This window comes from Macaca mulatta, chromosome 6 (genome assembly GCF_049350105.2).
Source record: "Macaca mulatta isolate MMU2019108-1 chromosome 6, T2T-MMU8v2.0, whole genome shotgun sequence".
Classification (NCBI taxonomy): Eukaryota; Metazoa; Chordata; class Mammalia; order Primates; family Cercopithecidae; genus Macaca; species Macaca mulatta.
The window spans coordinates 137,249,769-137,265,088 of record NC_133411.1 but is presented as its reverse complement, the minus strand read 5'-3'; the positions used below and the strand labels follow the sequence as shown (position 1 = coordinate 137,265,088).

The 15,320-nt window shown below is 37.3% G+C and overlaps 1 protein-coding gene across 1 annotated transcript in view; it reads left to right on the top strand.

Annotated features, from left to right (window-relative positions):
- FBN2 (fibrillin 2) overlaps positions 1–15,320 on the top strand; it is a 269,025-nt gene that overhangs the window by 228,770 nt on the left and 24,935 nt on the right. Inside the window, exons 46-55 of the mRNA XM_015140689.3 lie at positions 1,494–1,610; positions 3,145–3,273; positions 3,739–3,858; positions 6,989–7,114; positions 7,751–7,903; positions 8,681–8,746; positions 9,374–9,499; positions 10,070–10,189; positions 11,202–11,324; positions 11,783–11,914. Coding sequence (XP_014996175.2) covers positions 1,494–1,610; positions 3,145–3,273; positions 3,739–3,858; positions 6,989–7,114; positions 7,751–7,903; positions 8,681–8,746; positions 9,374–9,499; positions 10,070–10,189; positions 11,202–11,324; positions 11,783–11,914 — 1,212 coding nt within the window. The remainder of the gene's footprint in view (positions 1–1,493; positions 1,611–3,144; positions 3,274–3,738; positions 3,859–6,988; positions 7,115–7,750; positions 7,904–8,680; positions 8,747–9,373; positions 9,500–10,069; positions 10,190–11,201; positions 11,325–11,782; positions 11,915–15,320) is intronic.

Here is a 15,320-nt window from a genome sequence, read left to right as displayed (position 1 = left end):
ATGCAAGAGAGTAGTAAGAGTGACAGCATTAAACTTAATAAATTTATACACATATGCACATACTTTTGTAAAACAAATTGTTGAATACATGGGATTTATGTACATATTTTCTGTTTTATCTCTTAAAAATCGCTTCAGGAGCAAATATAGCCAAACTCTTCAAAAATTCCGAGTAGCTAATGTAATGGGTAGTCAAGTGATAATAGTGCTTAGTGAGTTCTTGCTGAGCTGATGATTAATAAGTTTTCAAAGACAGATGGGCTGGATGCCATGAAGCTGGAACTGAGTATAACCCCTTAAGTCTGATGTCAGCCATTGGCTCTGCCTCTGCTGAAGAGTTTTCTTTCTGTGCTTTGCACTTGAAGGGGGAAAATCAAATTTAAAACTTGGCTACTTATAATTAGCATGTTCTCAGTGTAGAAAAGGCTAGGGCTGTTCAGCTACTCTTTTGATATTCAAGATATTATCTATGTGAATATTAAAATCAGATTTCAGTACCACAGGACTGGTTTCCTTCATGACACATTCATACAACAGGGAATACCTGGAGTGTGTCTCCAGGTTCATCCACTAAGAGTCCTCCCTTTGGAATTCTCCCATAATGGCAGGGAAAATTCTCTAGGTGATGCTTATACAAAGGAATATGCAGGATCTGGTCTTATTTGCATGAACTCCCTAAGAATGCTTGCTTATACATGCTGTTTCTTGCCATACTCCCAGAGAGAGTATGATTTACCAAAAAAAAAAAAAGTGAGATTTATGATTCAGAAATTCTTATGGTGAAGATCTGTCTACTCATAACAATTCTTCCATGATAAAAACTAGTCGGATTCTTCAGTAAGACCTCCCTTATACAGACCTTCCTTCCTAAAGAACAGTACCAACCCCCACCCTTTTTTTGGTGTAGTAGAGTTTCAGCAGACTGGAATTCATAATTGGGGAGTCTGCTGTCTCATATGACAGATGACCTTTCTAAGTATTTTCTTAATTCAGTTTTTTTGAAGGCTAATAGTGAATTCTAATAAACTTCAATTTGGATTTCATTACTTCATACAATTAAGTAAACTAAAGTTTATCTTTGTTGTCCCACTCAAATTAAGGGATTTAAATTTCTGGGTAAGTGTTTATAATGCCTTTTATAATGAAACAAATTGTTTCAATATTTTAGAAGATCAGTTTTATTTACAATTATTAAGCAGACCTGCTCATTAATACATCTCTGCTAGGGGGATGCTCTCCTAGGCTATGTCTGAGTATTATCTGACACAGTCAGTACCTGTTAAACTGTATTATTTTCTTATAATTTTACAATTTTGATTTCTTGTAATTTTGATTTTTCTCTATCTCATACTCATTTTCCTCAAGGAGATATGAGTTCCTAGTACTGAATCAGGAAAATCTAAATAATTCCATAGTTTAAACATATAAAAGGGTTAATAGCCTATTTTTTTCCAGTTAAAAATTTAATTTTTTGAGCCAGTATTTCTTTGTAGATGTTGATGAGTGCGAGCGGCATCCGTGTGGAAATGGAACTTGTAAAAACACCGTTGGATCCTATAACTGTCTGTGCTACCCAGGGTTTGAACTCACTCATAATAATGATTGCTTGGGTAAGTACTTCATTCAGTCCTTTATTGCTTCTATTTCATTTCCACACAATGTGCTGAAATAAAAAACAAAACTAAAGACCAAAAAAAAATTATATTACTAAAATTGCAAATATGTGCCAAAAGATATATAATATCATTGACTGGTTTCTAGTTAACTGATACCACAGTATTGGCCTAAATTGTCACAAGACAATATACGCTTGAACCCTTTTGTCAGTCAACCAATCAATTCAGGAAAAAAGGTCATTCAGATCACAGTAAACATATTGGGACTGATTTATGGTTTGGGGTATTTGTATTCCCTTAATGAGATCAAAAATAGACCATTGTCTCAATGTTATTATAAGTATTTCATTTAAATCCATTCTGGATTATTTACATTCAAGTACCAGTAGCCGCCTACTTCCACTTGTCATGGCTTGACATTTCATTTTCCATCAGGTTTTGAAGCCAAGATGCCTTCCCCCACTCCAAAAAAAAAAAGAATGGTGACTAGGTTTCTAGATTAGCCCTCAGAAATCTCTCCTATGCGCAGCACAGGACTTTAGCCTTTGGCCCACAGCAACATACAAATGTGAAATGGAAACTGATAGTGAGTGGGAGAGGATCCTGAAGTAGTTGGAGGAGAGAATAAGAGAAATGACAGCAAACGTTTATTCCTTGTTTACCGCGTGGCAGGAACTGCATGGGTAGTTTACAGCATAATGTGTTGTGTTTCGCATGGCCCTGCAAGGTATGTGGAAGAACTTAGGTTTTCTACCATTGTGGGACTGTATCAGAGCTCATCCCCACCTCCTCATTTAACCCAACATAAGTCCCTCTCTGTTTTTTTTATTTTTCAAAATTCCACACTTGTGAAAAAAAATAGAGCTAATTGGACATTTTATTTAACTGCTGCCTTCTTGACTAGTTTCTTAGAGCCTTTGTACAGTCAGGGAGAACTAAAAAATACGGACATGGCTCTGATCAAAGTACAATCTTCAAACAACCCAGGAAATTACCCAAATGTAGTCAACTCTAAACTTAAATGAAAACTTAACAGTTAGTGTATTTTTTCTTTAAATTATGTATTATGTCAGCAATTCCAGTGTTTTTAATATCATTGATTTTCCTGTAATAAATAAGCTCATTTATTTGTTCTCTGAATATGGTCAGCTTAGCTCCAGGTAAAGTATCTGAAAATTAGGCAGTCAGATTAAATCACACATATCCCCCAGCCTGTAGGAAAATAAATATTTTTCAGTTAGAAAGAATGGAAAGCTTCACCTTAAACCTTGATTTTTATCTGGTTCTAAATTTATGAGTTATATTAATATCAAAAATGAAAAAAAAGTATCTTTATGGTTGAAAAATAGTAGGAATCTACGGGATCCTATTAATTAAATGATCCTTATGATATGTGCCATTTTTGTCTGTTGATGAGGAATTGTAATGTGGGATTTCTTATAAATGCAATAAGTATATTTTTAAGTAGTGACTTGTGAAACAAGTGTTAAGAGCTCTTTCTGAAAAACGGACTCCTGTTTGCTTACAGACATAGATGAGTGCAGTTCCTTTTTTGGTCAGGTGTGCAGAAATGGACGGTGTTTTAATGAAATTGGCTCCTTCAAGTGTCTGTGTAACGAAGGTTATGAACTTACCCCAGATGGCAAAAACTGTATAGGTAAGTATCTAAATAACAAGCAGTCTTTATGGTGATTTTTTTTTTGTTTTTTGTTTGTTTGTTTGGCAAAATGATGATGTGTACCTCCCCTCCTTTCACTTTAGAATTCATTAATATTTCATTTAATCATCAGATCACATGATCAAGATAAACTATGATGGAAAATTTTAGCATAAGGTATCAACAATGGGAATGTCTCATAGGCAATGTGTTTACTGGGGACAGAGCTTGAGGCTGTCCATGTCTTAAGAAAAGTAGGCAAAGGAAACAAATCAAGAAAATTAGCCACTTGCCAAATAGGAAATATCCAAGATGTCGGAAGAGTATCTCTGGGAATATGTGTTCATGGTGACCCAGTAGATCAGAGGACTTGTGAGTTCATGTTAATATCATTTGGCAGACAGATAAATGTATGCAACAATTATCTCATGCTTAAATTATTTTTTCTCTTCTTTTTCTCTAAAGACACTAATGAGTGTGTCGCCCTTCCTGGCTCTTGCTCTCCTGGTACCTGTCAGAATTTGGAGGGATCCTTCAGATGCATCTGTCCCCCAGGGTATGAAGTAAAAAGCGAGAACTGCATTGGTAAGACTAACGTTTATTCTGAGGCCCACAGGTAGCTCAGTATAGTAAGACACGGTGGAGACTCTGGAAGCATACTAAGTGCCAACCATTGCAAGCATGCTGACCTAAGGAATTAAACATACCGCTGCCTATGTCTGTTTTACTGAACCATCAGAAATGATGGTGAGAATAAAAAACTTGGGGATGTAGGATTTTTTCATCACCAGAAGTCTAATGCTAGTCAAAGAATTTTCAGCATACGCTAATCTTTTTTTCAAATGTCAACAGAGACTTTCAATGAATTTAAAGAGCGTCTACAAAAATTGTAATCTTTGACACCCAGTTTTAAAACAGCTATTAAAGGTGTCTAGAGTCTTAGAAATGTGAAGCAGAAAAATCTTGACAATGCTGTTGAGACATTCTTTTCCTTGGGAAGGCCTCATGTCAGAGCAGAAAATATTAATCCATTTGTCATAACAGATGTTTTTCTGTTGAAACTCTTCTAGCACACATGAACTCTGTAACCGCATCAAAAGTGGGTCCTTGAATTGCCTAGTGGACATGATGAAGTCCCACTTTTTTTACAGTTCACTTTATTTCACTTTTATACAAATTATTTTTTACAGCCTCGTTGAAATTCAGAAGCACCAGCATCTTAGTGTGGTTTTTCTAACATGAAAAGATGCTAAGGATATTTTTTTGCCTTTGAGTTATCAAATTTTTTATAATTCTGTCACCCTTGGCAAGATTCTACCTAAGGGTATATCATTCTACTGTTCATATTTAAAGGAATTAAATAGGGCAGAAGGAAGCAGTTTACTTCATAGAATTTAATTATTCTTCAGACCACATAATTAGATATCATGAGTATCCCCTAGTCATTCTGATTTGTATAGTTCGTTATGATTGTCTAGTGTTTTTAATATTTAAAAATTAATAAACAATAATACTAGAATCATCTCAGTAAGAAGTTTCTTGAAAAGTTTAAGACCCTGTTGTTCTTCCATTTTCTTTTCTCATGCTCAATCTTGATTCTTCTTTGTCTCTGTGATCCTTCTCTTTATGGAATGATAATTAAAGTAGTGTGTCAGCCACTAGGAGGGAAATAGAAATACATATGCCTCCTTGTATGAGGCAATCTTGGCTACCTTTCCTTTTAATGAAAGTATGGATATATTTTATTAAGATATCATATATTATTATTTATTAAGTTTCAGAAATATTTCCTTTTCCTTTATCTGTCATTAGCAATGACACTAGTTTGCATCTCTGAAAAAATGGTTTTAATTTATTACTTTTTTTTTTTGAGATGGAGTCTCACTCTGTCACCCAGGCTGGAGTGCAGTGGCACTATCTTGGCTCACTGCAGCCCCCACCTCCTGGATTCAAGCAATTCTCCTGCCTCAGCCTCCGGAGTAGCTGGGATTACAGGTGCCCATCACCATGCCTGGCTAATTTTTGTACTTTTAGTAGAGACGGGGTTTCACTATGTTGACCAGGCTGGTCTCGAACTGCTGACCTCAAGTGATCCACCCGCCTCAGCCTCCCAAAGTGTGAAAAAATGTTTTTTAATTAACTTACTTCACTATAAGATTTTCTTCAGACTAGTATCCTTTCTACCAATGTTTCCCAGATGACATTCTAACATGACCACACACACACACATACATCAATATGTGTATACATACCCTGCACAGATATAAATTCATTCCTACGTTTAGTGGGTATTACAGTGAACATTTGGCACCTTTCTAGGTGCTGGAAATACAGGAACATCATCTTTGCTTTGGGGTAGCTTGCTACCTAAGGGGAGAGACCTATTTTGTAAATAAACCTGTTCTGTGAAGACGTCCTTATAATACAATATGACAGACACTGTACTGGAGGTCCATTCAGGAGATGGGAGCACCACAGGAGGTTAGGGATCATTGTGGTAGTTGTGAGAGGGTAGCAGTTCAAGAAAGCCTGTCACAGAGGATCGATGATTGTGTAGGTCACTCTTAAGTGTTGGATAGGAATTTCCTGATCAACCAAAGAAAGAGAACGGAAGAGGCTATTTGGAAATGTAGGTAGCATGAGCACAATAAGGAGCATAGAATGGCTGGCTCAGAAGACTGAATTCAGGCCTGCGGTCAGTGTGGAGCCATTGCAGGAGTTGTTGTATTTTTTTGTTTTTTTGTTGTTGTTGTTGTTTGAAGGGGTGGGTTGGTTTCTGCAGTTTTTTGTCATTTTATGGAAGGGCTGTGATGACTCTTTTGTTAAACTTCTCCCAACATGAACTGAGAACTTGTATGTGCCAGATACCGTGCTAGAAGCTGAAGGTTCAACCGTGAGCCAGACAGACATGTCATGTCCTCATGGAGCTTACATTCTAATGTACCTGAAAAGTAATATTTTTTTCATGTGGTTAAAACATTCCATTAAATAAGTACTTCCCACAAAAAATGACGGAAAATCACTAGTGAGGCACACATGCTTATTTATTTTCAGGAAGTGTTCTGGGGAAGAGGGGAAATGATAACTCTGTCAAAATAAATATGTCTCAGCCCTCCAGTTCCATAGGCACAGATTTTCAAATGTTATCAGATGGACGTTTTAGAAAGGCACCCCTGGTGGCAAGGTGACAAGAAGAAGACAGGGAGATGTAGACATCAGTTGAGAGACTGGTGGCAAATGATGATGGCTGTGGAAGCCCTGAGAAGGTAGAACTGGCTGCCACGTTCTGCTTGCATGTGGAGTGAAAAAAGGAGAGAAATAGGGGTGACTTGGGGATCACAATTTGGATTACTGAGAGAGAGATATCAGGGAGACGGGGACCAGTTCGTAGAACATTTGGCCACATGGAGCCTGCAATGCCCATGAGACGTGGAGTTGTTCATGTCAGGTAGGCAGGTAGACATTCATACACCCCTAAAGATCAAAAACAGGAAGGTGGACATGGACTTGGGACTCTCTGGCACATGGTTGGTTGAAATCGAATATAACTTTTGACTTCTGAAGCAATAATAGTTTATTTTTATGAATAAATTAAGCATACAACATAATGTCATCTCTTGTCTGAAATATCAACTGGCTAGTGGACTATGCTAGTATGGACAGTTGTTTATTTTCAAGTGTTGAATGACTAATAAATACTCCCCCTGTTCTGCAGATATAAATGAATGTGATGAAGATCCCAACATTTGTCTTTTTGGTTCCTGTACTAATACTCCAGGGGGCTTCCAGTGCCTCTGCCCCCCTGGCTTCGTACTATCTGATAATGGACGGAGATGCTTTGGTAAGATTTGGAATGACTTCACTGTCACAGTTCACCCTTAGAAACTTTAAAGCTGGATTGTAAACCATCATGCTGGTATTGGTCCTGACAAAATAAATGTCTATGCTAAAATACATCTGCAAGTTAAAAATTTAGGTCTCAAACATACGCAGTGAACAATTTTTAAGGTACTTTGAATTATTGCCACTGTTTCTACATTTTTATAAACTTTTTTACTAAAAGAAAAATTCTTATTCTGATTTATCAGAATGACTATGTTAATTTTGTTGTTGGCATAGCTTTTTTATATATTGGTGTATGCGTTGCTTTTGGTGTGATGTAACTTACTGAAAGTTACCTCAATTGTTTTTCTTAGGCTATCACATAACAGTGAGAAAAGAGTGGAAATCATTTGAATACTGAGCATGATTTCTCAAATTTCCTTAGCACATTATAAAAATATTTTAAGCATATTAAAAAATTAAATAATTTTATAGCCAGGTCAATCTAAATTGGCAAATGAAATCAGCAATTGAAGATTTCCAGACCTGTCTTAACTGTTGATCTAGTCTGCATCGCGTGTTCTACAATGAGAAATGTTCTGTCCAAACAGTGTTACAAAATAATTCCATCTGTAATATTTGCTTTTTTGATTAGATACTCGCCAGAGCTTCTGCTTCACAAATTTTGAAAATGGAAAGTGTTCTGTGCCCAAAGCTTTCAACACCACAAAAGCAAAATGCTGCTGTAGTAAGATGCCAGGAGAGGGCTGGGGGGACCCCTGTGAGCTGTGCCCCAAAGACGATGAAGGTAAGAGCAATGACATCAAACAGCACTTTGTGTACCAGTTTTTGAATATTTGCCAGAGTGGCTTTAACCATGTAATTTATGAATATTTTGAGGGTGAGGTCATCTCCTTGCATATAAGTTTTGATGGTTCATTGAACAACCTAGCCTGAGAAACTTCTTTCAGCTTTTGAATAAGACATGTGTGAGCACAGGTGGTGTTACCCTTTTATTTCATTCCCCACCTCCAAGGTTAGTATTACTTGCTTTCAGAAGTATGAATTTGAGAAGTCCAAGGCAGGAGAAAGAAGGGAATGGAAATTATATTCCGAGTTGCTGCAGGAGTCCTATGTGGGCATTGTATCGCAGGCCGTGGCTCTCAGAATGTTACATTAAATTCTGAGAAGCTGAGTCAGCACAATGGCCCTTTACAGGAAAAGATCAATAGCCTCAGGTCTCGTTGGCATGCATAAATTATAGGATAAATCCCAGCAAACTCCAGCTGACTTGGCCTCTAGGTTAGGGATAGCTTCTGAGTGTGATGGGCAGGGAAGGTCTCTTTAGCTGCTCAGCTTTAAATGAGCAAACAGAAAGAACCAGGAGCACTGAGCAGGTGGCACCCTAGAAGGTGGCCCTCACTAAATATGCTTTTGAACTAAATCATAAAAATAAAAGACTCTTGTTATAGACAGCTTTGTAACGGAAACATAAGTGTAATTTCATGTATATTGTTCATCCTTTCTTAAGTTCTCTGATAATTTCAAGTCTTCAATAATGGAGAATTTGTATTTTTCTTTGTAGTTGCATTTCAGGATTTGTGTCCATATGGCCATGGAACTGTCCCTAGTCTTCATGATACACGTGAAGGTGCGCTTTGATATATTTTATTTCTGTATTCTTATTTAATACAAACATATTATTTTACATTTATTTTATAACTCATGCTAACTTTTCTATATAACATATAGTATATTGTATTTAATGGACATATATAACCCTTATTTTGTATCATATACATTATACCTATATCATAAGACTATATCATGATATATGAAATACATTACATATTTCTCTGACAAAAGAAGTATTTACAACTCTGTGTTGAATAGACATACACAGTATTGGCATATCTTTTTATTTATTTATTTATTTATTTATTTTGAGATGGAGTCTCACCTGTCACCCAGGCTGGAATGCAGTGGTGTAATCTAGCTCACTGCAACCTCCACTTCCTAGGTTCAAGTGATTCTCCTGCCTCAGCCTCCCCAAGTGGCTGTGATTACAGGTGTGCACCACCACACCTGGCTAATTTTTTGTGTATTTTTAGTAGAAATGGGGTTTTGCCATGTTGCCCAGGCTGTTCTTCAGCTCCTGACCTCAGGTGATCCACCTGCCTCAGCCTCCCAAAGTGCTGAGATTTGCAGGCGTGAGCCACCACGCCCAGCCGGCATATCTTTTTATATGAGGAAATTAACGGGCAGTTCTATATTTTAGATGTCAATGAGTGTCTTGAGAGCCCAGGCATTTGTTCAAATGGTCAGTGTGTCAACACTGACGGATCTTTTCGCTGTGAGTGTCCAATGGGCTACAACCTTGACTACACTGGAGTACGCTGTGTGGGTGAGTGTTGGCTCCACACTATAGAGATTTTAAAGTTCTATTTTATTTCTCATATTCAGTAAAAGGTCTCTCAGGCACCCTGGGTGATGTTAGGATTTACAAATCCAGGATAAATAGCTAGTAGTGGCACCTTCTTCACCATCTTACATTTTCCAGTCAGACCTGATTTACGTGAAGATGGAGAGAGTTACCAACCTCTGTCTTCAACCAAACATACAAAATCTTATGTGTCCTAGAGACTTACAATTGCCAAAATTTCTCATTGGACATGAAATCCATTTTACTCTATGCTCTTCCATGCCTGCTTTTGAAGCAGAAGACCACATCCTTCTTCTGAATTTGTCATCTTTAGGGCAAGTATTGCTGCCTGGGGGCCAGAGCATTGCACACTGATCCTTCAGATCCTCTGCACTGCATAACAGCCAGCCAGCCAAGGCCCAAGGGATGCCAGGGTTACATGTGCCCTTCTCAGATCCTGGAAATGGGTGAGGGCCAAGCGTGGGTCTTCCTGGGCATGCTCCTGTTAAACTAAAATGTCATTGTGGCACTTTCTTGTTATTCTTTTTTCAGATACTGATGAGTGTTCAATTGGCAATCCGTGTGGAAATGGTACATGCACCAATGTTATTGGGAGTTTTGAATGCAATTGCAATGAAGGCTTTGAGCCAGGGCCCATGATGAATTGTGAAGGCAAGTGATCTGTGTCTTAAATATTACTTCTTCTTGACATAGAAAGTTTTTAATATCTCGATATTTATTTATATAGTTTCTGGTATTCTGCTGGTGAGCATATGGTGGGCTTTTTTGTTTTTTGGGTTTTTTGTTTGGTTTGTTGGTTTTTAGTTTTCCTTTAGTACAGTTACAATAGCTGCTGTAAAGCCCTTGTCTGATCATTCCAGCATCTGGGTCATCTCAGGATTGGCCTCTCTTGATTGTCTATTCCCTTGAAATGGAGTCACAGTTTCCTGCCTTTTCAGTATATTTGTTAATGTTGGATTTATATTCTGGATATTGTGAAAGATATGCTTTGAAATCAGTTATATTACTTTGAAGAATATTGATGTATTTGTCTTAGCAGACAGTCATCTCTAGTTGGCACAATAGCAGACTCTCAGGCTTGAGAAGGGCGATGGCTCATCTATCAGTTTGTTAAAACTTACTCACTAGCATTCTTGATTTTGCCCCACACATGCATAGTACAGTCATGCCACTTGAGCTGACTAGATGAAAAACACATAGTGTTTCTCCTTCCCTGGCCTTCTTCTTTCCAGGGTTCCCCTCTCTTTAGCAGACTTGGTTGCCCTGAGATTCCCTCCCCTGGTTCCTCTGGATGGAATCTCAGAAAGTTTCTACTGGAGAGTTAGCTACCAGATGACAGCACTGCCAGGCCATGGTCATCTGGAGGGTAATTTCAGAAAGAAAGAAGCCAAATCAATGTGAAATTACTCCCTACTGGTGGTTTGCTCTGACTTTCAGCTCACCACTAAAAACTTCAGGTAGTTTTTATATTCTTTCCAGAGTTTATAGCTGTTATTTTTGAAAGATGAGTTTGTTAGGTACTGAATTCTGCATACCAGATGTGTAATAAGTTCTACTATTCTATTGCTTTCTGTATGACCGCCAAGTAAATGACATCAACATCTAGTTATATAAATAATTAGAACTCTAAGCTGAGCACATGCCTATCCATTTCTTTGGTCAGATATCAACGAATGTGCCCAGAACCCACTGCTGTGTGCTTTCCGCTGCATGAACACGTTTGGGTCCTATGAATGCACGTGTCCAATTGGCTATGCCCTCAGGGAAGATCAAAAAATGTGCAAAGGTAAGGCCACAGACATGGGAGTAGTTTGAACCTTATTTGTCATGCTGGAGATACATTTTAATAATTTTACAGTTCTCAACTAATTTCTTCTAGAGCTTTACAGAAATATACATATGACAGCATTTTGCTAGTGGATTTCCATACCTAGATAACAAGACACATGATGGTATTTTTGTAAAATCAAGTCAGAGATAAGGTGGGTTGAGAAGCCCACTATTGTCACACTCTTGGATTCTTATTAAAGCAAAGATTGCCCTTCCCTGAACTTCTTATCACTATGAGCAGTACTGAAACTTACTCATCTGGAATATAGCCAGTAGCTGACAACGGCTGGGCTTCTCCTTTCTCTGTCCCACCATAAGATTACATGTTAAGTGTCAGAAGACCACACCTATGACTTAAAAGTACTGAACTACAGCTTGCTCCAGATAATTTCCTGTTTTTGTTTTTTGTTCTAGATCTGGACGAATGTGCTGAAGGGTTACATGACTGTGAATCTAGGGGCATGATGTGTAAGAATCTCATCGGCACCTTCATGTGCATCTGCCCTCCTGGAATGGCCCGAAGGCCTGATGGAGAGGGCTGTGTAGGTAAGCGGTAAGGGAAGGTGTCTGCTTATGTAATGCCTCCACTCCCAGCCTACTTAATGGCACTGCTCCCACCTCATCTTAACTGCAAGCGAACTATTTTTCCAGATGTGTTAAGGCAGTGGTACAGCTAGCTTTCTTCCATCTCAGGGTCTCTGCTAATATAATAGGTTCTGGATTGTGGCACTTATGCCTGCTCAAGAATACCTGCCCTTTTGATTTTTCATATTTTAAAGAAAATTGTAAATAAAACTATATGTGTTCTGTAGGTACATATGTAACCAAGTAAATATATAGAAAAATATTTAAAAAGATAAACTAGGGTGGTTCTTCTATTAATTCATAGAAGGAATTACTGCTAGGGAAGACATTGAGATTAGAAGTAACTAGTCTGAGGTGATTTTAGATTTAAAATCTGTCAATTTTAATTTTTTCACAAAAGAGTGAGTTTCTGAACTATTCTGAATTACATGTGTCATAAAAAATAATATATGCAACAAATTATAATTGGATTTTTTAGTTTCTTTCTTTTCTTCATTTGTTAGATATTTCATTCAAATACAGTACTTAATAAAGTTAAAAATAGACCTACATAGATGTAGTTATGTGGTGGTTCTTTCAAAAACACTATTCTTCCAAGATCTGTTATCTCAGAAGATTAACCTAAACTCCTAAGTCATAGTGTGTGTTCCTCCAAGTCTAGCACAGGGCAAAATGCTAATAACTATGTATAGAAGAAAGGAAATCAGCATTGTTAATCATCCTGTCTTCTTACTGTACATGAAATTTATTTTCATTTATTTCTCTTTTAATTTATTTGAATGAAAATAATGCATGTATGTGCTGTTTAATCAGAGATTGGCTAAAATACTTAGAAATGTGTTTTAATTTTTAGGCATATAAATTTCTTATTTTTATAACTAGCTGAATTTTATACTATCTTTATTACATTTGAAGATGTGTTTTTGGGGTGGAGGGAGTAAGCACTGTGACCAGATTAAGAACACAGGTTTCTGGTTGTGGATCTGTCATAAATGATCTAGATGACTTGAAAGTGATTCAGTTCCCTGTTCTTCAGTTACTTCATCTGCATACAGTGAGAAACCTAGTCTGCATGATTGATAGGAGTGGTGGTGGCGTGTGTTGGGGAAGGGTGTATCTGCTCTAGCTCTTAACATTCTGTCATCCTCTGAACTTACTTTTTCAAAGAAAAGACCCAGGGCAGCATTCTACACTTGTATTCTTTTCATTGTTAAACAGCACTACAAAAGGTACAGGTTCTGAAACTTTTCTGATCCTCAAGCTTTTCATTATACCATGCTGACAGCTGAAATGTCTGTCTGAAAAATTTTTTGATCATCACAAAACTCTTTGTAGAACACTTTCATGCAAACAATATGTTTTCACAACTAGCAATTCCAGTTTAAAAACAGCAAAAATATTATTACAAACAAAAAGTATTTACAAAAGTCAGGATGAAAAATAAAGCCACAAAAACAATCAATAAAAATGCCAATGCATGAAATTTGAATCAAACAGAATTAGCCAAAAGAGTCTATTGCAGCAGAAACTAAAAGCATTACAGTTAAGGGAAATTATGCAGGAAATCTAAAACCTCTTTAATGAAAACCGTAAACCTAATCAGAGATGGAAACTTGACTATGCAATATATTATGCCTCAGTAATTATTTCTTAAACAAATAAATGAATCAAGAAATCTGATAAGTAGAACATTGTTTTACCAAGATCATTAAATTTTCTTCTTTAGACTTTGGCAGACTGTCCCAATTTTTGAAAGTTTATCCAACCATCTTTGATTAGAAGATCATAGACATAAGCAAATGAGAAAAGTATGGAGTGTTTTTGTAGACCCATTTCTACACTGCAGTGTGAAGATAGGTAGACACAAACGAGAAAATACTGAGATGCTATTTAATTATCAACAAACTAGTCTCCTAGACATGGCAGCTGCCAGAGGTGTAGCAGGAAGAGGAGAAGCAGCAACTATCAGAGATTCTAAGGCTTTAAGAACTTTGTCAGAGACACATGACTCCCTAAATTACCTGGAAGCCCGAGCGTAGTGCCCCAAGGATAGAGAGCATGACAGATTTGGTAAGAAGATGTTCATACAACAAATATGAATTGAAACTACACATTAGGCCCAGTGTAGCACCTGTGACCTGCTACACTATTTTTCAGCAAGTAGCTGAACTGGAGAAAATTGTTCAAAGATGAATAATTACACAAGACCAGTGTAGCTGAAGTTTGTGCAGGAGAGTGGCATGAAGTGGGTCTAAAGGTAGGCAGATGCCTTGGAAAGGAATTTGGTTTTATGCTCAAAGTGTTATGGCAGAGTGACTCGGAGTATGGGCCCTGGGGATGGACTATAAATGTTAGCAATCTAGGTTCATATCTGCTAGTTCTGTGACCCTGGGCAAGTTGGCTTAAATATGTGCCTCAGATTCCTCATGTAAAAACAAATAGGAATTTTGAGCACAATTTCATAGGATTATTGGGAGGGTTAAATTTAAAAATTCACGTGAAACCCTTAGTACAGTGCTTGGCATAGAGTAAAATTTCAATTAAGTATTAGTTGTTGTTATTTTCTATTTTACATTTTTAAAGATATCTGGCTGCCTTATAGGTAATGGATTTTAAGGAGGTGGTAGCAGAAACAAGAGTTTCATTTAGGTGACCATCTTAAACATCCAGATGAGAGAAAAAGGAGGCTCAGATTAGGGCCACCGTAGTGTGGAAAAGGAGTGGACAGATTCAGAAAATGTGTTGGAAATAATCAACAGATTGGATTGCTGATGGATTGATTGAATATGTATAAAAGATAAGTCCCAGGATTTTTGCTTGAGCAACTAAAGTAAATTAGCTTACTATAATAATTTACTTGATGCTACTATTAGCTGATATGGAAAAGATTGTAAGAAACAGGTTTGGTTGGGGACACAGAAGAATGAAAGTTCTATTTTGGTTGTGTTCAGTGTCAGATACGTACTAGATTTCCAAGTGGGAACATCAAGTCAGCAGACATATTCATGAGCCATAGATGTAAATTGCTAGCAAATAGTGTTTGAAAAATTATGGGATTGACTGAGAACACCAAGAGAGAGATCCTGGAGAGTAGAAGGAGCAGGGCTCCTTCCCAGGAGACTGGACTCTGGTTGTTCCAGTATTTAAAGTGACTAAAAATAGTAGGAGACTAAGAAAGAGTAGCCAGCAAGATAGGAAGTTCTCCATGTCCGTGTGGTGTCCTGAGAACTAAAGTGGCCGTTTTTGTATGATGCTACTAAGATGTAGAGTAACATAGAGTTGTAATTAGATTTGGTGACTTCTTCAGGAAGTTTCAGTGGAGCACACGACATTAAGGAAACAATCAGTGATAAGGAAGCGGAATTTA